At 45.2% G+C, this 19657-nt stretch overlaps 1 protein-coding gene across 3 annotated transcripts in view; it reads right to left on the reverse strand.

Moving 5' to 3' along the window:
* The window catches only part of LOC138736042 (cadherin-22-like), a 1166757-nt gene that overhangs the window by 338944 nt on the left and 808156 nt on the right, over positions 1-19657 (reverse strand). For 2 of the 3 annotated variants that reach the window (XM_069884871.1, XM_069884873.1), the window contains exon 10: positions 18980-19097. In XM_069884871.1, the coding sequence (XP_069740972.1) occupies positions 18980-19097 (118 nt within the window). Of the gene's footprint in view, positions 1-18722; positions 19098-19657 lie in introns of those variants that run through there. The other variant, XM_069884872.1, reaches the window with a different exon arrangement.

The raw sequence follows: 19657 nt of genomic DNA on the forward strand, positions 1-19657 counted from the left end.
TATAACTTGTTTCATATGACACGTTCCCCAATCCTGGCACATCCTGGTAAATCTCCTCTGCATCTTCTCTAAAACTTCTACATCCTTCCTAGAATGAGACAACGAGAACAGAACACCACAGTCTGAAGTGTGGTGTAACTTAAGTTTTACAGATCAGTAACATTTTCCTCATGGCTCTAAAATTCAGTTCCCTGTTGAATAAAGACCAACAAATGATGTGCCTTCTTAACCTATTAACTTGTGCAGTAACCTTGAGGGATTTTGGGACTTATGCCCCTAGATACCTCTGTTCCTCCACATTGTTAATGTTCTTGTCATTAACTACACACTCCACCACCATCAAATTGGACCTTCCAAAGTGCATGAATCCCACTTATCCAGATTGAACTCCATTTGCCACTGCATCCTGTTTATATCCTGATGCACCCTCCGACAACCTTCTTACACTATCCACAACACCTCCAACCTTTGTGCCATCTGCAAACTGACTGATCCATCCTCTTTGTCCAAGTCATTTATAAAAATCACAAAGGGCAGGGGTCCCAGGACAAATCGCTGTGCACAACTCCGGTCACTGTCCTCCATGCAAAACACATTCCATCTTTTACCACCTTCTGCTTTCTAAAAGCAAGCCAGTTCTGTGTCCACATAGCCAAGGTTTCATGAATCCCATGCTTGTACATTCTAAATGAAGCAACCATGGGGACCTTGTCAAACCTTACTGAATTCATAAACATCACAACCACTGTCTTACTTTTGCCAATATTCTTCGTCACCTTCTCGAAAAACACAATGAGGCTTGTGAAGCACAAACCTGCCCCTCGCAACCTGCCCCCTCACAGCCTGCCCCCTTGCAACCTACCCCCTCGCAACCTGGCCCCTCGCAACCTGCCCCCTCGCAACCTTCCCCTCGCAACCTTCCCCTTGCAACCTGCCCCTTGCAACCTGCCCATCGCAACCTGCCCCCTCATGACCTGCTCCTCACAAAGCCACACAACCTGCCCCTCGCAAACTGCCCCTCACAAAGTCACACAACCTGCCCCTCACAAAGCCACACAACCTGCCCCTCACAACCTTCCCCTCACAACCTTCCCCTCACAAACCCACGCTGACAATGCTTGTTAATGCTTGTAAATTCTGTCCTCGAGAATCCTCTCCAATAGTTTTCAAACCACTGGTGTAAGGCTCACTGGTCTATAATTCCCAGAATTCCCCCTCTTGCCTTTCTTAACCATGGGGACATTTGCCATTCTTCAATCCTCCAGTACCTTCCCTGAGGCTAGGAGAACACAACGATCATTGCCAATACCCCAGCAATCTCTTCCCCCACTTTGTACAGTAACCTAGGTTATATCTCAGTCGGTCCTGGGGACTTTATCTATCTAAATGTTTAAAAGAAGAAGAGTAAACTGTTGATGACACTAAAAGAAGAATAAAATTTTAGCAAATAGACAAAGAAATGCACATCTGACCGAACAATCAGTTTTGATTGCTTAATGTGGAATTAATATTAATATGGAATGCATGCCCTTGGAATTGCGAAGAATCATGTGCTTCTTGGAGTGCAACATCAAGTACACGTTAAATAAATACACGTGTCTTCGTTCGGCGCATCGGTGGAATGAAAGCTGTCATCCTCGATCACAAGGGATAGCCGTGGCTTAATAAAAATCGCACATTTAATGGAAATACGCTTTTTAAAAAAAACTAGACTGCAAACATATTTGTTGCCTGAGTGGATCAACAGTTATTTATTTTGTTCTGCAATTAAAAAAAAAATCATTTTTAATTGAATCAGTGTTGAATTGGGGACTGCACTGGCTTATATATTTTAAGATTGCTAACTAGTAAATGAAAAATGAAGCAATAGATGGTGGAAGACAATTAAAGTCTGTAATTTGCTTGGTAGGAGTTCCCAACTGACATTAGTGAGGAGATTAAATTTGGGATTTGATTGGTTGAGACAGCTGGTATTAATGTGCCATAAAGCTTGTATCCTAAATTGGTCATTATCCAGTAATGACAACAATTAACATGGTACCATGTTTTATTTTCGCCCAGGGAATACTGAACTGATTGAAGCACTGGGTTGTGTCTTGTGGATTAATTTACTTTCAATTCACTACTTCTGCTGAAGTGAACTCAGAATTGTCAATACACTATCTGAAGAGCAGCTACTGACTATTGCAAGTTACTTTACTCAAGCATCAATCTTTTCCCAGAACAATGGACAAAGATTGGATCTTGCCCTTTCTGAATGCCCAGTGAGAAAATCACATTGTGGATACACAAGGGGTGAAACACAGTAGTCTTCAGACACTGCAGTTGTAGTAAAAACACAGAAATGCTGGAGGAACTCAGCAGGCCATCCAGCGTCCAGAGGAGGTAAAATTATATAACCAAGGTTTTGGGCCTGAGCCCATCTTCGAGGTATAAGCAAAATACAAGCAGGCCATCTGAATATAAAGGCTGGGGAAGAAGGGAGGAAAGGGCATGGACCAGTGGAGTATCTAGGGAAAACAGTGTCTATATCAAGCATTGAAATTGAGCGCCGCCCCCCCCCCCACCCATTCCACGGGAAGAGAGAAAGGTTGGGGGGGGGCAGAGAGAGAGAGAGAGAGAGAGAGAGAGAGAGAGAGAGAGAGACTGCGGGGAGGCAAAGAACTAGCTGCCTTTTCCCATGCCCCAGTCTGCCTTGGCATAATGAAAGGGCTGTATGCATGGAGGGGTTTCTCTGGTGCACAGAATTCTGGGAGGGAAGGACCGCCATTGCTCAATGCGCCAGAGATCTCCCCTCAGTGTCTTTTAACCAGGGGATCGTATACATCACCAGAGTATACAGGGGAGATCTTAATGACTTCGATAAACTGTAAAAAGTAAAACAAAAGTGTCCATGGGATCACTTTACCACATTTATAAGAAGTTTGACAAGGTCATCATGGTTGGCTCATTTAGAATGGAGGTCTCTCGGTGGGATTTATTTAAAAGTTAGTTAAAACTAATCATGTTCCTTGCCTGCCTGTTACCAAAGATACTCAAAGAGAAAGCGTCAAATTCAGTTCATACCCAAACTCAGAGAGAGTCACTGAAGTTATTAATTCTGCATTAAACCGATGATTCTAATGCACAAGTGATCTTCATGGAGATTAAATGAGGTGTTGGCAAAGGTTCCACCAAGAAATGTTGAGATTTTCACAAAGGGAGAAATGGAAATTAATAAAAGAATGATGATGCTGGACCACTTTCATTTCAGGATCTAATTTCCAGGCACGTTAACGGACATAATTTCAAAGGCACCAGGCTAAAAGTGGAAACACTCCCCTCACGGAGGATCCCCTCAGTGGGACGACTGGTTCAATAGGCTTTTCCCCAAATAATACGATTGATCTGGGTGCAGGCAATGGTTTGGATGGGAAAGGCAATGCAGGGGAGGGTTCAGTTCACTGTGCGCTCTGGGTGTCAAGACATCTGTATAAAGTGAAGGGAAGAAGCTTTAGGGGCAATATTAGGGGTAATTTTTTTCTTTACACAGAGAGTTGTGGCCTTGGGAGTTCGATATTGGGCGGGTGAGGCGAGGACAGTGGCAGATGCCCTGGCTGCCATACCCTACATCTGCCTATAGCAGGGGGAAGGGTGGAGGGATGGGGTGTGAGGAAACACAGGCCAAAAGCCAAAAGGCAATAATTGGACAAGGATAGGAGGGCAGGAGAGGAAAGGTTAGAATTGATCGAGGTTGGCTATGGCTTTGTGAATACAGAGCTGGAGGGAGGGAGAGAGAGAAAGCAAGATGAAAGGAGAACTTGGGATAAGGGAGAAGGGAGTGCTGAGAGAAACTGGAGAAGTTGTTGTTAAGGCCATCTGATTGAAAGGTGCCAGACAGAATATGGGGTGCTGTTCCTCCAATTTGCAGGTGGTCTCAGTCTGGCAGTGCATGACACAGCACGGTAACGGGCAATTTTGGCCCAGAGTCCATCCCACCCAATTTGCACCCAATTTATCGACACCCCCGGAATATTTTGAAGGGTGGGAGGAAACCGGAAACACCCCCGGGGGAAAACCTATGCACACAGCGAAAACTTAAAACTCCTTGCCGGCAGCGCAGGATTTGGACTCCAGTCCCGAACACTGGAGTTGCAAAAGGTGTTGTGCTAACTGGGCCGCCCAAAGTCAGAATCTTTTCCCCTGGGCAAAATCATCACATATTAGAGGACATCTGTTTACAATAATGCACTTTGAGAGGTCAAATATCATGGCAAGAATTTTAGAACCAGAGGGATCTTTAGGTGCAAGTCCATAACTTCCTGACGGTGACAACACTAATGGATGGGCTGGTAAAGGAGGCATAAGGCAATGGTTGCCTTCATCAATTGGTTTAAATGCCAGGACATTATCTGGCAGCTGTATGAAACTCTGGGTCGCTACATGTGACTATTATGTGCAGATCAGATCACTGCAATACAGGAAGAACATAGAGACTTAGGATATGGGGTAGAGGAGGTTCATCAGGAGCCTGTCTGGTTTAGAGGGTTTGAGCTGGAGAAGAGATTGTTTTCTGTCGAATGCCAAAGGCTGAAGGGAGATTTGATAAAAGTCTATAAAACCACAAGAGTTGTGGGCCGGATGGACAGGCAGAATCTTTTAACTAGGGTGGAAATGTCAAATGGAGCATAATTTTCAGGTGAGAGCGAGAAAATTTAAAGGAGGGCAGTTTTTACTTCCACAGAATGGTGGATGCCTGGAATAGGCTGACTAGGGAAGTGGTGGATGTAGCTATGTTGGAAGCACTATGAGGGTTTCAGGTAGTCTCAAACAGGTTGGGAATGGATGGATGGTTGTGGATCATGTGCAGGCAGGTGTGCTTCATTTTGGGATTACGGTTGGCAAGGACACACAAGTGGTCGGGATTGTGCGGACCTGTTCTCTGCGCTATTTTGGAAAAAAAAGGTTCAATGATGAGAACAAAACATAAAACTTCAAAACAGATCAAAACATTGGTAATTTGTCGTGCACATTAATGCAAAATCACAGTGAAAAGTCCAGCACTGCTAAATACTAACCATTTCCAAAGAGATGGATTTGATAATTAGTCTGGTAAAATATGACATTTCCAGCTCTTTGCAACAATGGATAATTTTAGTCCAATTATATTGGATTTCAACTAATTAAGTTATTTTTTTTTACCCCTTTTTACTGCTGATTCAAGACGATGTTAAAGGAAAAATTAATTAAAGGTCGCTTAATGATTTCAACAACAAAATGATCAGTTGACACTTTGTTCATTAAACAAGTGCAACTATTTCATAGCCTGATTAACCCGAGCAGCGCAGAGAAGGTAAGACATCACAGCACAGTAAAGGCCCTTCAGCCCACAATGTTGTGCTGACCTTTGCAAACCAAAGGGTCACTTCCTGACCTCTCTCCCACAACCCTTTATTTTTTTACTTATCCATGCACCACTCTAAGAAAGTCCCTATTGTACCAGGCTCCACTACCACTCCTGGCAAAACCCCAGCCGTCTCCCCTAAATTTCCCTCTACTCACCTTAAATAGGTATTTGCCGTTACTGTCCATCTTATCAACACCTCTCCTAATTTTTTATACCTCTGTTAGGTGATCCGATATTGCTGGAAGTGGAAAATCCAAGCTCAGTCAACCTTGCTTTATGAGTCATGTTCTCCAATCCAGGCAACATCCCAGTAAATCTCCTCTGCATCCTTCTTCGGATGAGGTGAGCAGAGCTGAATGCAATCCTCCAAGTGTAGTCCAACTAGAGTTGAGTGGAACTACGTTACCTCACAACTCCTGAACTCAATCCCCTGACTAATGAAGCCCAACCCACCATACATCTTCTTAACCACCCTATCAACTTGTGCAGCAACCTGGAAGGATCTATGGACCTGGATGCTAAGATCCATACTTCTCCATTCTCTGCTTCCGAACGGCTTTGCATTCTTGTGACAATTGTCCTTGAGGCAACAGTTCAAGAAAATACTCATATGACTTTAGAACTGATGCAATTAGCTTATAACTTTGCACGTGCATGATGCTTTAAAATCAGAAGAATCTTTCATCGGTGATGCTTTTACAAAATCCATCTGACTCAAATCTCCACCCTCGCTATGATGCCATAATAATCTTTGAAACGTGATGGAACATGGTAATGCACTGGACTGCTCAGGCTGGCCTGCCTCTGACCTGGAATTCCTCCCCGTAAGGCTTATAGCCCTAATCTCCTCCCTCAATACCAGCCTTGGATCCAGGCCAGAAGCAGGTAGTTATGTGTTGGAGAATTTAGGATATTAAAGCCTTTAATCACTTGCTTCGTGCCTGCTTGTGGTTATTGATCACTCTCCAAAACAAAAAGAAACTGGGTGGAGAAATTCATCAGATTGTTTCTATGAACCACTAGTTGTTACTGGTTCATTTTCTTGAAGGGATATTGAATGTTGGAATAACATTCAGTCCACCACGTTGTGCACCTGTGTAAACAGTGAAAGGTATAAATAGGACAGCCAACAGATTTTATTTTCTCCCTGGGGTGACAAGTAGCAAATATCTGAGGACATCAGTTTAAAGGAGACTTCAGGGGTAAGTTTTTTACACAGAGAGTGGTGGGTGCCTGGAATACATTTCTGGGGGTGGTTGTAGGGATAGGGACATTCAAAAGACTCTTATATGGACACATAGATGGAGGGTTATAGGTGTGAGGTAGGGAATGATCAGATTATAGTGGAGTAGGTTTGCATAGGTCAGTGAAACATGATAGGGTGCAGATGCTGCAGTAAACACACCAAAATGCTGGAGGAACTCAGCTGGTCTTTTCAGCATCCACAGGAGACAAAGATATATTGCTGACATTTTGTGTCTGATCCCTTCATCAAGGAAAAATCAGGATAGATCAGAATTCAAAGAATGGGGGAGGAATCCAGACCAACAAAAGGTGTTAATTGGATGTGATGAGGGACGAGATGAGAATTTATCATGTCTGTGGGAAAGGAGAGACAATAGGGGAAGAAAGGGGTGGGAAAGGGATTTATCAAAAGCCAGATACGTCAATATTAATGCCATCTGATAGAAAGGTGCCAAGTCGGAAGAAGAGGCGTTGTTTCTCCAATTTACAGGTGATCTCAATCTGGCAGTGCATGGGCGGGCATGTCGGCAAGGGAATGGGATGGAGAATGGAAAAGGGTGGCCACCGGGAGATCCATGCTTGTGGCGGACAGAGCTGAGGTGCTCAACAAGAGATCTCCCAGTTTGCGTCCCGTCTCCGATACAGAGGAGCCCCACAGCGGGAGAACTGGATGCAGTGGTCACAGGTGAAAATTGGGGACTCTTTGGAGCCCTAAATAGTGCTGAGGGAGGAGGTATGGGCACAAGGGGAGCATCTCCTGTGGTCAAAGGGGTAGGTATCAAGGAGAATTTAAATGGGTAGCCGCTGGTGGATCTGTGCTAATGCGGCGGACAGAGTTGAGGTGTTGAACAAAGCGATCTACCAGTCTCTCCAATGTAGACAAGACTACAGTGCGAGGACCCCTGCAGATTCACAAGTGAAATGCTGCTCTACTTGCAAGGACAGTTTGGGGACCCGAATGGTGCTGAGGGAGGAGGTGTGGGCACAAGGGGAGCATCTCCTGGGGGTCACAGGGTTAGATCCCAAGGGGATGATTGGTGGGAAGGGAGGAATCAACAAGGGAGTCACGGAGAGAGTGGTCCCAGCAGAAGGCTGAGAGGGGAGGAGAGGGGGATATGTGTGTCTAGTGGTGGGTGGCAGAAATGGCGGAGGAGGATATGTTGGATGCGGAGGCTGGTGGGGTGGTCAGTGAGGGCAAGGGGGAATCCTGTCCTTGTTGCATGTGGGGGCCAGGGCAGATGTGCAGGTAATATATGATGAGTTGATGGCGGTAGAGGGAAAGCCACATTGTTTACAGGAGGAGGACATCACTGATGATCCTGCTACTCCTGTACGCTCTCTTGGATGCAGTAACCTTTTCAGGTTAGGTTCTGGATTATTATCACGTGGCTGTACATGAACAACCAGATAAAACATTTCTCCAAACCACAGTGCATGCACATACACACACAATACAGATAGAAAGGTATCATCTAAAATAAATATACATATAAATCGTTTGGGATGATTAACTCCATTATTGTTCATCGATTTCACAGCCTGCGGGAAGAAGCCTTTTCCCAGCCTGCCAGCCCTGATCTTAATGTTCCTGTGTTTTCTTTCTGCTGGCAGTGGGTCAAAGATCCTGCGTGCTGCTGGACGGCAAGACTCTTTATCATTCTTTGAGCCCTATTTAAGCAGATCTCCTGGTGGATGTTGTCATTTGAGGTAGGGAAGATGTTACCTTCTGGAAATCCAAATACGTCTCATCGACTGGTTCCTCTTGCCCTTCCTCAAAGGAATGCAGCAAACTTCCAATTCATCAAACTCTACTTGCCTTTCTTAGGATTCTGTCGATGTCCTGCCATTATATTCTTGGTATTGTATTCCACATTCTCACAGTGACAGTCAGTCTGATCAGTCCCAATTTCCTGCTTTCGCTCTCCATCTTGGATGTTTGCAGTATTCAGTCCTGTGGCACCTCCCTCTGAGTGAGTTCTGCCACTTGGATGGAGGGCCCCTCTCACTGCCATCCAAGCCAACGCTCTTTGGACTCCACAAAATATCTTTAAACCCATCTCGGCTTGGCCCATAGTGGATTATGGAAAATTGTGCTCAACTGGGGTCAGAGATTTCAGGAGGTGTTGATGTGGGACAAACCACTTCACACATTTTCATGACCAAGTTCATTTATTTGCATATTATCCAAATGTACAGTAGTGGTTGCATCACTGTCTGGTACGGAGGTGCCAATGGTCAGGACAAGAAAAAATCTCCTTAGGGTTGTTAACTCAGCCTGGGACATCACAGGCACTAGACTTCACTCCATCGAGGACTTCTACAAGAGGCGGTGGCTTAAGAAAGCAACCTCCATCCTCAAGGACTTCCCACCACCCAGGCCCATGCCCTCTTCACTCTGCTACCATCGGGGAAAAAGGTACAGGAGCCTAAAGACGAGCACTCAGCGGCACAAGGACAGCTTCTTCCCTGCTGCCATCAGATTCTTGAATGATCAGTGAACCAAATGCATGGCCTGACTGTGACTTTTTGTGCACCTCTATTTATTAATTGTTCTGAGGTGGTTTGGATGAATGTTTGCTCTGTGACGCTGCCACAAAACAACAAATTTATGACAATAAATTTTGATTCTGATGTTAACATATTGACAAACTCCAATTTCTAGAGAATCTACAATTATTGTCATGTATACATGAAATTCTTTAACTTTGTGTCCCATAAGGAAGACAGGGAGTCGCCCAGCACCCCACACAGAAGAAAGGGTCCAGTGAGGAATGAACTTGCAATCCTTGGTTAACAAGGCCAATGCTCTAATCACTGAGCTATCAAAGCCTCTTCATAATACACCAAATAATTCTCCTTTTTATCTTCTTTCTCATTATCTGTGATAAACTGTAACACCCCCCACCCCCCCACCGCCACCCCCAGAAAGATTGCGGCTCTGCCAGAGCGCTGAAATGGGAGTGATGCCTCTGGTACGGACCCGGGAGAGTGGGGAGCGGATTCACGGCGTTCCCCCAAAGGGCTCTACTGCCCAATCCGACCACAGAGAACTCTGTATAGGCTTTAACCAACCTGCTAAAGGAGCCCGATCGAGTTTTATTTAAAATCGTGGGGTCTGGGCCCAAGGCGGTGGCCACGAGTGTCGGCAGACCCTGTGAAGGAGCAATGGACTGGCGCAGGGCACCAATTATGGGGAGAACACTGCCCATTGAGAAGGAGAGGAAGAGGAGATGACCCCAAAGATGGTGAGCAGCAAGGGGCTGAAGGACACACACATGCAGGTGGGGAGCTGTTGGCAGCTCGTTGGTGAGGAACCCACACAGGCCGTGACTTGAGGTGAAAGGACTCACACAGGGCTGTGGACTGCAGGATGGCTGGCTCATGTAAACTGTATCAGAACCAGGAGGGTGCTGAAGACAAGAAGGGCTCCTGAAGGGCCCAGGGCATTGAAGGCTTCCTCACTGTGTCAGAGGTTTGGGTCTGGGCTCAGGCTGGTGTGAACTGAACTGGAATCTTGTGGAACTGCAGATTAAATCAATGGACATTCAATAACTCTGAGGGGACTCTCTTTTGCTTCTCTTACTCTGAACGTAAAAAGTGCTGGGTAACGCTAATGGTTAATCTTTGTCAAAAGGAAATTTTGTGTAATATTACATTTTTGTTTTATTACATGACAATAAATAAGATCTGATCTGAATGGATCCATTGCAACAGCATTGCATGATTGTTTGCAAATGCACCTATTCTGTGCACAAGCTGACCCCTTCAAATCACGCTGGAAATAATGAAGGCCGTACTGTTCTCAAGGATTGGGGTGAGAGATTCTTCTCCTGAGGGGCCAAAAAAAATGTTCTACGTTGCTTTTTCTTGTTGTTGATGAATCTGGATGACTTTGATGGAATGCGAACAGAGCGAAGATTTCCACTGAAAGGGAAGAGCACGGTGTGGTAGCCAATGGGCATTTCAGAATAACATACGTTGATCAAGCAACGATTTTAAGATGTATTTCTGTGGAGCTAGACAAGGCAAGGGCATGAGATGAAGAAAGAGGGAGGGTTTATATCTGTTTTGCCACAGTATACTGTCTTCTCAGATTCTATTTGATTCAGTTACATCAGAGTAACAGACCCATGCCCATGAGCCCACTTCACCCATACACCCACATGACCAATTAACTGACCAATCCTGTATGTCTTTGTAACTTTGGAGGAAACTGTAGCACCCAGAATAAGTTACACATGTCACAGGGACAATGTACAACTCCTCATAGACAGAACTGGGTCAGTGATGCAGCAAAAGCATTGAACGAGTAGCAACACCGATTTTGCTGCTCAAATTCCATCAGATTCTGGAACGGGGTGGGGGGGGGGGGGTCGCAGAGAGTGAGAGGAGCAGCTGTTGTGGTGGACACCAGTGTGAATGGGGAGTGATCAATGACAAGGAGAGTGGGGACCAGGTGTGACCATGATATGGGCCAGGACTGGGGCAGTTACAGGGCGGTGACCAAAGTGTCAGGAAGAGGGAGGACCTGACTGGACTAGGACTGTGACCGGTGCAACAGGGAGAGAGGGGATCGGACCACACCAGACTGGGGCTGTGACCAGAGCGATAGGGATAGAGGGTCCAACCAGACCGGAACAGTAACGGTTCCTAGATTGTGATTGGGGAGACAGGAAGAAAGTTGACCAGATCAGACCAAGAAAGTTCCAGGACTGTGATTGGAGCAACAGGGAGAGCAGAGACCAGACTGGATTGGGACAGTTCTCAGAAAGGGTCCAGAGCCACAGGGAGAGAGCAGACCAAATCAGATCAGACAGGGACTGTGACTGGAGCAACAGGGCTAGAGGGTCCTGACCGGACTAAGAGAGTTCCAGGTCTGTGATCAGATCAAGAGCGAGAGTGGGTCCAGGACATTTTCAGGCCTGTGACAAGTGACAGGGAGAGAGAGTGGACTGGACCAGGACAGTTCTGGAACTGTGACCAGAGTGAATGGGAGAGGGGGGGGATCAGACTGGACCAGGAGATATCTGAGACTGGATAGTCAAGCTAGAACACCATCGGGAACAGTTATTTTTGATAGAAATTTTATATTTAATTTGCCTGTTACATTCATGTCAACGCTGATATTCGAACTAAATGTATGCTTTATCATTATTAATCTCATTACTCTTTTTCTGTAAACATTTTCTCATGGATCCAAAATGGTGTTGGAGGGTGGTGATTTTTTTAAATAAAAAACAGTGCTGGAGAAACCCAGCTGGTCAAACAGTGTCCTTTAGATAGCAAAGATAAAAATGCATATCCGATATTTCAGGCTGGAGCCCTTCATCGAGATGTTCCTTTATATAACAAAGATTTTTTTTTACGAGCTGCCTATGTGCCATTTAAAAATAAATGCTTCACTCTATCTCCGTACACACAGTAAATGATTCATTGTCATTCAATTCATGACTGATCTTTAACTTGACACACCACTTTTGCACACCAACCACGTATTCCTCACTATATAACAAAAAGCAATATCGATCTTTGCCTCGCAAACACTTAACAAAGAAGCTTCCACAGGTCTTGGTTAGACAATCTCAAAGATCCGCCAACCACCAGGTGAGGAAATTTCTAGAATGGAGAACTCTGAGTGAGACTGTGATGCAGGCCCTGGATAAGCCAATCTGGGAATAATAATTCTTTATCAACCCCAGCAAGAACTGTGCATGTTGGAGTAAGGTCACGTTAACACAGTACGCAGTTTGCTTAACATCGGACAGCAAACTGCCAACAGTCCAACCAGTTCGCTGATCCTTTGCTGCACTCTGACTTGCTCAGGTAAGAGAGAAAGGAAGGTGCAGAACATTGATCAGCATGGCACAGGATTAGGCCATTTGGCCCACAATGCCATACCCCAATGTGCAGGATAAACTCACCAGGTAGAGGAAGTAGAAGGTAACCACAAGTGGAGAGGAGATGTTGCTGGGAGCTGAGGTACAGGGAAAGTTTAAACAGGTTGTACCTTATTCCTTAGCGCATAGAAGAACAAGGGCAGATTTGATGGCACATTCACAATGATGAAGGATCTAGATGGAGTAAATGCAAGCAGGGTTTTTCTACTGAGGTTGGGTGAGACAGGATTGAGAGGACATGGGTTAAGGGTGAAAGGGGAAATGTTTAAAGGGAACATTAGGTGGAATTCCTTCATGCAGAGAGTGGCGAGAGGGTTGAATGAGCTGCCAGATGAAGTGATGAATGCAGGCCCATTTTGACATTCAATAAAGGTACACGGATGGGAGGGATCGCTAGGTCAATGAGACCAGGCAGAATCAGAGTTTCACCCAGAGCAGATTGGCCAAAGGGCCTGTTTCTTTGCTGTGGTGTTCTATGCTTCTGCGGTTCTAATGTTTTGGGCCCCGTCCCTTTGTCAGGTGCATCCACCCACAATACGAGAAGAAAGATTACAGGAGGCTCCAGCTGAGTGGACGTAGAGATGAGGGGGGCTGAAGAAGCCTCGGATTGCCCCCATCCCACATATGCTATGTGCACTTGCTATTCAAGGATTTGCCATCTTTATTGATTAATTAACTGATACATTTGAAGGTAAGGTATCCAAGTATGCAATTAGATTAAAAACTAGAAACTGACAGGCAGACTTACATTGTAAAAGAGACATTGACAGAGTTAAGTGGTTGGTCAAACTTCCAGACAATGCATTTGATCCACTTAAATCTGACGTCATGCATTGGAGACCAATCGAGCAGGTAGGAGTTTTTTTCTTTAATTAAATGTAGCTGTGCTCTCACTTATTTAGGAAGGCAGCCAGCACATTGAAGGCCCGTCGCACTCTCCCTTCTCCTGTCAGGAAGAAGCCACACGTCTGAAAGCACAATCTCCAGATTCAAGGACAGTTCTGTAATCAGACTCTTGAATGGACCACTCATGGGTAAAATCAAAGATCTTGATCTCACAAACCCCATCTCAACATAGCCCTGTGCATACTCAACTTTTCTCTGCAATAATTTTCTCTTCACTTTTGTTTTATTATATATCACTACTGCTGCTCTTAGGTATAGGTTGACTAGCCTGGATAGCACACGCAACAAAGCTTTTTACTGTATCTTGATACATATGACATTGAAACAAATAACAAGCTAGATAGATAGATGGATAGATAGATATAGAGATGGGAAGAGATGGATAGATAAATAAATAAGGAGGGAGGGAGGGATGACAGATATTCATAGCTGGTTGTTGTACAAAATATGTGCTTTAGATCTTTTTGGTCCTGGAGTAATGTTAGAATTAGTTATTTTTGAGTCCTTAGGGCTCATAACAAGTAAACCAGCAGCAAAAAAATTTATCAAGGCAACAATGGCTACTTAAACAAGATTGGTTTTATTTTCTTAATACTGAATAAGATCAATATTTAACTTATCACTATTAATTTACTTAACTTAACCCCCTCTTAATTCCAAGCACATGTGCACGCACATTTGTGTGTGTGTGTGTGTGTGTGTGTGTATGTCTGTGTGTGTGTGAGTTTGTCTGCATGTGTGTGTCTTAGTGTGTGTGTGAGTGTGTCTGAGTGTGTGTCTGTTTGTGTGTGTCTGAGTGTGTGTTTGAGTGTGTATGATGTGTGTGAATGTGTGTGTATGTGTGTGAGAGTGTGAATGTCTGTGTGTGAGTGAGAGAGTGTGTGTAAGAGTGTGTGTGAGTGTGTGCATGAGTGAGTGGGTGTGAGTGTGTGTGTGTGTGTGTGTGTGTGTGTGTGTGTGTGTTTTCCCTATTGCAAATTTCCCTCTGTGATGCAAGTTTCTCGTCATGTCACTCCTGAGACTGTGACTCCCTACTGAGGACTTCCCCAACATCGGGAACATTTTAACTGCATCTCACCTGTTGAGTTGTGGCAAAATTTTATACATCTCAATAAGATGTACTCTCATTCAGATGTGCAGAATGCAGACTATCAAGAACTTGCTCACTTCCTCTTTCTATCCAACTGTGCATCTGGAACAAAGCCCATCAAACTTTTCCATCAGGTGGGACCAGAAACAGAAGGAACTGATTTAGGCCCTTGTTTATTCTATGACTCAGTTCAATCCCAGCTCATTCAATTCTTCATGGCATGTGCATTACCCACCCCTCCCCTTCCCCCCCCCCCCAATCCTTTCCCCCCCCACCCCCCACCGCCCCACAAACACACACTCCTTCACCAATGACCTTCCTTCTTTTGTGGGAATAGTTGTTCAGCACTCTGAGGGACACCGCAGATAATGAAATAACGAACAACTAAACAAAGCAAGGCCCAAAGCTCCTTCTCAACAGCAAGGACCTCTGAGTGGCCAGTGGCTTCAATTACACACTCCATTCCCACACTGACATTTCTGCCCACGGCCTCATACACTGTTGGATTGAGGCCACACATAAGTTGGAGGTACATCTCTTGAGTAGTTGCCAACCAGGCGGCATTAACGTCGACTTCTCCAATTTCCGGTAACACCTTCCCCACCCCTCCATTCTCTTATTTTCTTCACACCCTACAGCTTTATGTATTGTTCTGTTCTCAATCTCTGCAGTTTATCGATATCCAGGGCTGCACTGATAGGTGACAGTAGCCTCTTTTAAACTGCAGCACCTGGGTCAGAACCCTGGACCTCCCTCCCTGACTGTGGGAATCCCCACATCTCAGAGGTAATTCCACACCACCCTCTCAAAGCTGAGTCAGCCTTTGAGCCTCATATCCCTTGGATAAACAAAACAGAATTACTGACCTCAAATGCATGTGAAAACAACCCTCCCCCCGCCCCCCCCCCACCTCCAATCTAATTGTGAAATCTTCAATTGAGCCCTGATTTGAAAGGCTTTTGAGAGAAATGGAAGTTCAGATTTCTGTTTTGACTGAAGATCTGTTCCTGTAAGCAGCCAAGCCTCATTTCTAAACCATTCATTTTGATCAGGACCTCTGCTAATGAAAGTAATATTCCTTTTTCCATGCTATCTTTGGCTTTAAGTCACCTCATTCATCACCGATTGTCAATTAGGTTATCCTTTAATATTCAATGTTCCAGGGAATACAAATGACCTCGCATCTAATCTTGCATAACACTGCTCACCTTTGGTTTCTTCAGAGTGCTTGATGCCTGAGAATGACACAGGCAGAGGTTTTAAAGGGGAAAGTCAGTCAGCTGATGGATCCGCCTGGGCACATTCTGGGCACACGGGAGCTCACCACCACCACCAAAATGTGGCTGAGTTTGGATTGTGCCGGCAATGGTATTGATCACCAACAATCTCAGTAGCGGGCCATAATGGATTGTGTGAGCTGTAGGATACTGTTGGACCTTTAGCAGGATCAATAGTGCTAATCCACATCCATTGTTGCAAGGAGATATATAAAAAAGTAGCAAGCAGAGCACTGGCACCAGAGGATGTGCACCTTCTCCACCGGATTTGGGCCATCTCCGTGAGGAAAACAGATCTGAAAGATTACCTCCTGAATTTTTGATGTCAAAGGGAGGTGAAATGTCGGCCGCATTACTTTCCTTTAGAATACTGTATATTTTGATGAGGTTTTAATAGGGGGCACAGTGTCAGTTTCAGAGTGGAATCAAACTGACTGCCAGATGTTAATTCCTTTCTCGGAATGTACGGCACACACACACACACAAACACACACACACACACACACACACACACACACACACACACACACACACACACACACACACACACACACACACACACACACACACACACACACACACACACACACAATTGGATATTCGCTTCAATCACTCCAAGGATTTTACTTTTATCGAGCAGGTAATGGAGCAGAACCTGGCGGATAGGGAGAACCCAGTGGCGGGATCTGTAGCAGGCAACGCAAACTTCTTGCAAACTTACAGGAAATTAAATGATGGTCTCCACTTCTCCAGGCCACACTGGAGTTAATATTTAAAGGTCACTTATACGGGTCCATGAGTAGGAAAGTTTGCGAGGGAATATGGGCCAACACAGACAAATGTGATGAACTTTTCTTTAGCATGGGCTATTCCACTGATCTTAAGTTTCTACGATATTTAAAAAAAACTGTTCATTACTTTTGTTAAATGTGAAACTGCATCTTTTATCCTGCAGAAGAGTTCCACCTGAAACGTTGAATGTCTTTCTCCATCACAGATACTCTCCGACCCACTGAGTATTCCCAGCAGCTCCTTTTTTTTAATTGGTTTTGTATTTCTAGCAGTTAATGGGATTTGTTTTTAGTTTATTAACCAATTTCATCTTACAGACCTCACGTTCAATCCTGACTTTAAATGATACCTGTGGGGTGTTTGCTCATCCTCCCTGACACCCCATGAGTTCTGCTAGGTGCTCCGATCTCCTCCCACATCCCAGGGACGTGTGAGTTGATAGGATCGTTTCCCACTGTGTGTGGGTGGGTGAGTTGTGGAGTCTGGGAAGGACTGCGAGGCCAGGTGTTGATTGGGACATGGGGGAAATATAATGGGAATGGCTGTGGGATGGAGGATCTGAGTCCATGCTGCATGTCTCAGTGGCTCTCCGCTGTCACCAGCTTACTCCACTGGCAGTGTCATGCAAAAGCCTTGTGAATGATCAGGTTAAACACTATCAAATGATCATATCCTACGTGCGTTGATACCTCCACTCAAATGCTGCATCAGACACTTTGAACGGGGAGGTTAAAAGTTTTTGAACCTGCCTCTTGGTATACAGAAGATGTAGGTAGAGAAGTAGGCGGCTCTGACCTTCTTGTCCTCTCTGCTGTTCACATTTCCTGCATGAATCCCGTATCCTTCTAATGCCTCTGCATCTACCATTTTGACAGATGCAGAGCATTCCAACGATTTACTGACCTCTGGGTAAAAAAATCAAAACACCCAAGACCTCTGCACAAAATGACTGACCCTTTCTTCTGGAGACTTTGTATATCAACACTGCACCCACTCTCTCATGTCAGGTTTGGATGAGATCGCCTCGTTGTTTGAAACCAAGGCGAGTTTAGCCCTCAGACAGTTGATCTTCTCATACTGATGCTGCTCAACACTGCCCCCCCAGCAGAATTTAATCCCACTTCTTAATATCCTGTGCATCTTAAGTTCAGACCAGTCTGATTCATTTCTCCAGATGTGTTAACTCCAAACTCATGAATCTTCTCTGCACACCCTCTATGGCTGGTATGTCCTCTAGTGGATGGGGAGGTCAGATTGCCAATCTAATCAAAAGGTGGAAGGCAGGGCAGGTTTGTGCTGGTAAGCACTGATGTCTTCATGATAATGAAGGTCCAACTGGAATTCACAATCAGGTCTGAACATTGATTGAACTCTGAATCAGGACAAACGATGGCAGAGGCTGGGGATGCTGCGGTGAGTACCTCACCTCCCCACTGCCCAATGCCTGTCCGCCATCAACACAGCTCGAGTCAGCACTGTGATGGGACACTCCCCACTCACTTGAACGAGTCCAGCTTTAACAACACTATCCAGGTCACAGCAGCCTCTCAATAGATTCCCCCATCCACACTCACTCCTGCACCCCCACACAGGAGTAGGAGTTGGTACCACCTACAGGACGCACTGCAGCGACTCAACGAGGTTCCTCGGATACCACCTTCCACACCCACCCGCTCCCCCCAGCGAGAAGGAGAAGGGTGGGAAGAGCATGCGGGGGCAACCACTCCCTGGAAGTTGCCTCCAAACCACATCCCGCCCTGACATGGAAATAACCCACCGTCACTGGGTCAAAACCCCGGAACTCCCTCCCTTGCAGCACTGTGGAGACCCTCACACCTCAAGGATGGCAACGGTTCCAGAAGGCAGTCAGGGAATGGGCAGTAGATGCTGGCTCAGCCTGTGAAGCCCAAGTCCCTCGGATGAATTAAAAACAAATATTACTTACCTCTCCTCAAATCCTTGCGAAATAAAACCCTCCCAATCTAATGGTGAAATTTTCAATTGAACATTGGTCCAAAAAGCCTTAGGAAAATGGAAGTTCAGATTTCCTTCTTGAATAAAGAAGGATAAATTAGCTTAAATAGTCAAGCTCATTTCTAAACCATATATTTTTATCAAAACGTGTGCTAATGGAAGTAATTTCCTTTTACCCATGCATTCTTTTTCTTTAAATCACAACATTTTGAAAATCTTGCCTGAATGCATCATCTACACTCTGTTCAGATGATGGTTTAACTTGTTGGAATAACCTTCTTGTGAAGGAATGTGTGACTTAGGGTCCATGTGGCATTTTGCTGTGAATAAAAGTCACTCTTCTCACTGCTGACACACAAGGTGCAGCATTGGCTCATTGCAACCCGGGACAGGAGTTCAGAATGAGGGGTACCTTTGATATCCCAGAGGGTGAAGTGGCGGCTGTCGACTGTCTCTGGAGCCAGTGTGAAGTAAAAGTGGTGTCCTCCCTGGGGTTCGTCCTTGTCCACCACACTGACTGTGTGCACCAGCTGGAAGTGAGAACAGGCCGTCAAAACAAGAGCTTCAAACCTTTTGGACTAATCTTGCGTCAGTCTGAGGGCTATAGCCAGATACTTAAGCAGAGTGCTGCTTGCACAGAGAAGTACTAATTTTATGCTCTCTGCTAATTATTTATTTTATAGTGGCCCAAATGAGACAAATCGTCTATTGTTAGTGTAAGAAACAATTATCAAGATACCACTTATACCTCTGGCTACAGTTCTAAACGATTTTCTTATCTCAAGCTTATGCTTGAATCTAGAATATTTAAAGCGATGAACTATCCCTGTGCCTCACCAGAAATTATCATGCAAGTTTGGCACAAAGCTATGCAATGAAACATGAAGCAAGGCACATGGGTTGTGCACGGCTCTTTGAAGCTGTTTCTTCATTCAGTGCGGTTACGGCTGAACCTCCAGCTTAATCCCATCCACACCTCCCGCTGTCTCGGGAAAGATCCCAGCGAATTAAAGGACCTGTTCCCATCCCAGCTGCACTCTCTCCTCTCCCCTCCTACTGGGCAGACGATACATGAGCATGACAGCACGAA

The sequence above is a fragment of the Narcine bancroftii genome, chromosome 6 (assembly GCF_036971445.1).
Source record: "Narcine bancroftii isolate sNarBan1 chromosome 6, sNarBan1.hap1, whole genome shotgun sequence".
Lineage (NCBI taxonomy): Eukaryota > Metazoa > Chordata > Chondrichthyes > Torpediniformes > Narcinidae > Narcine > Narcine bancroftii.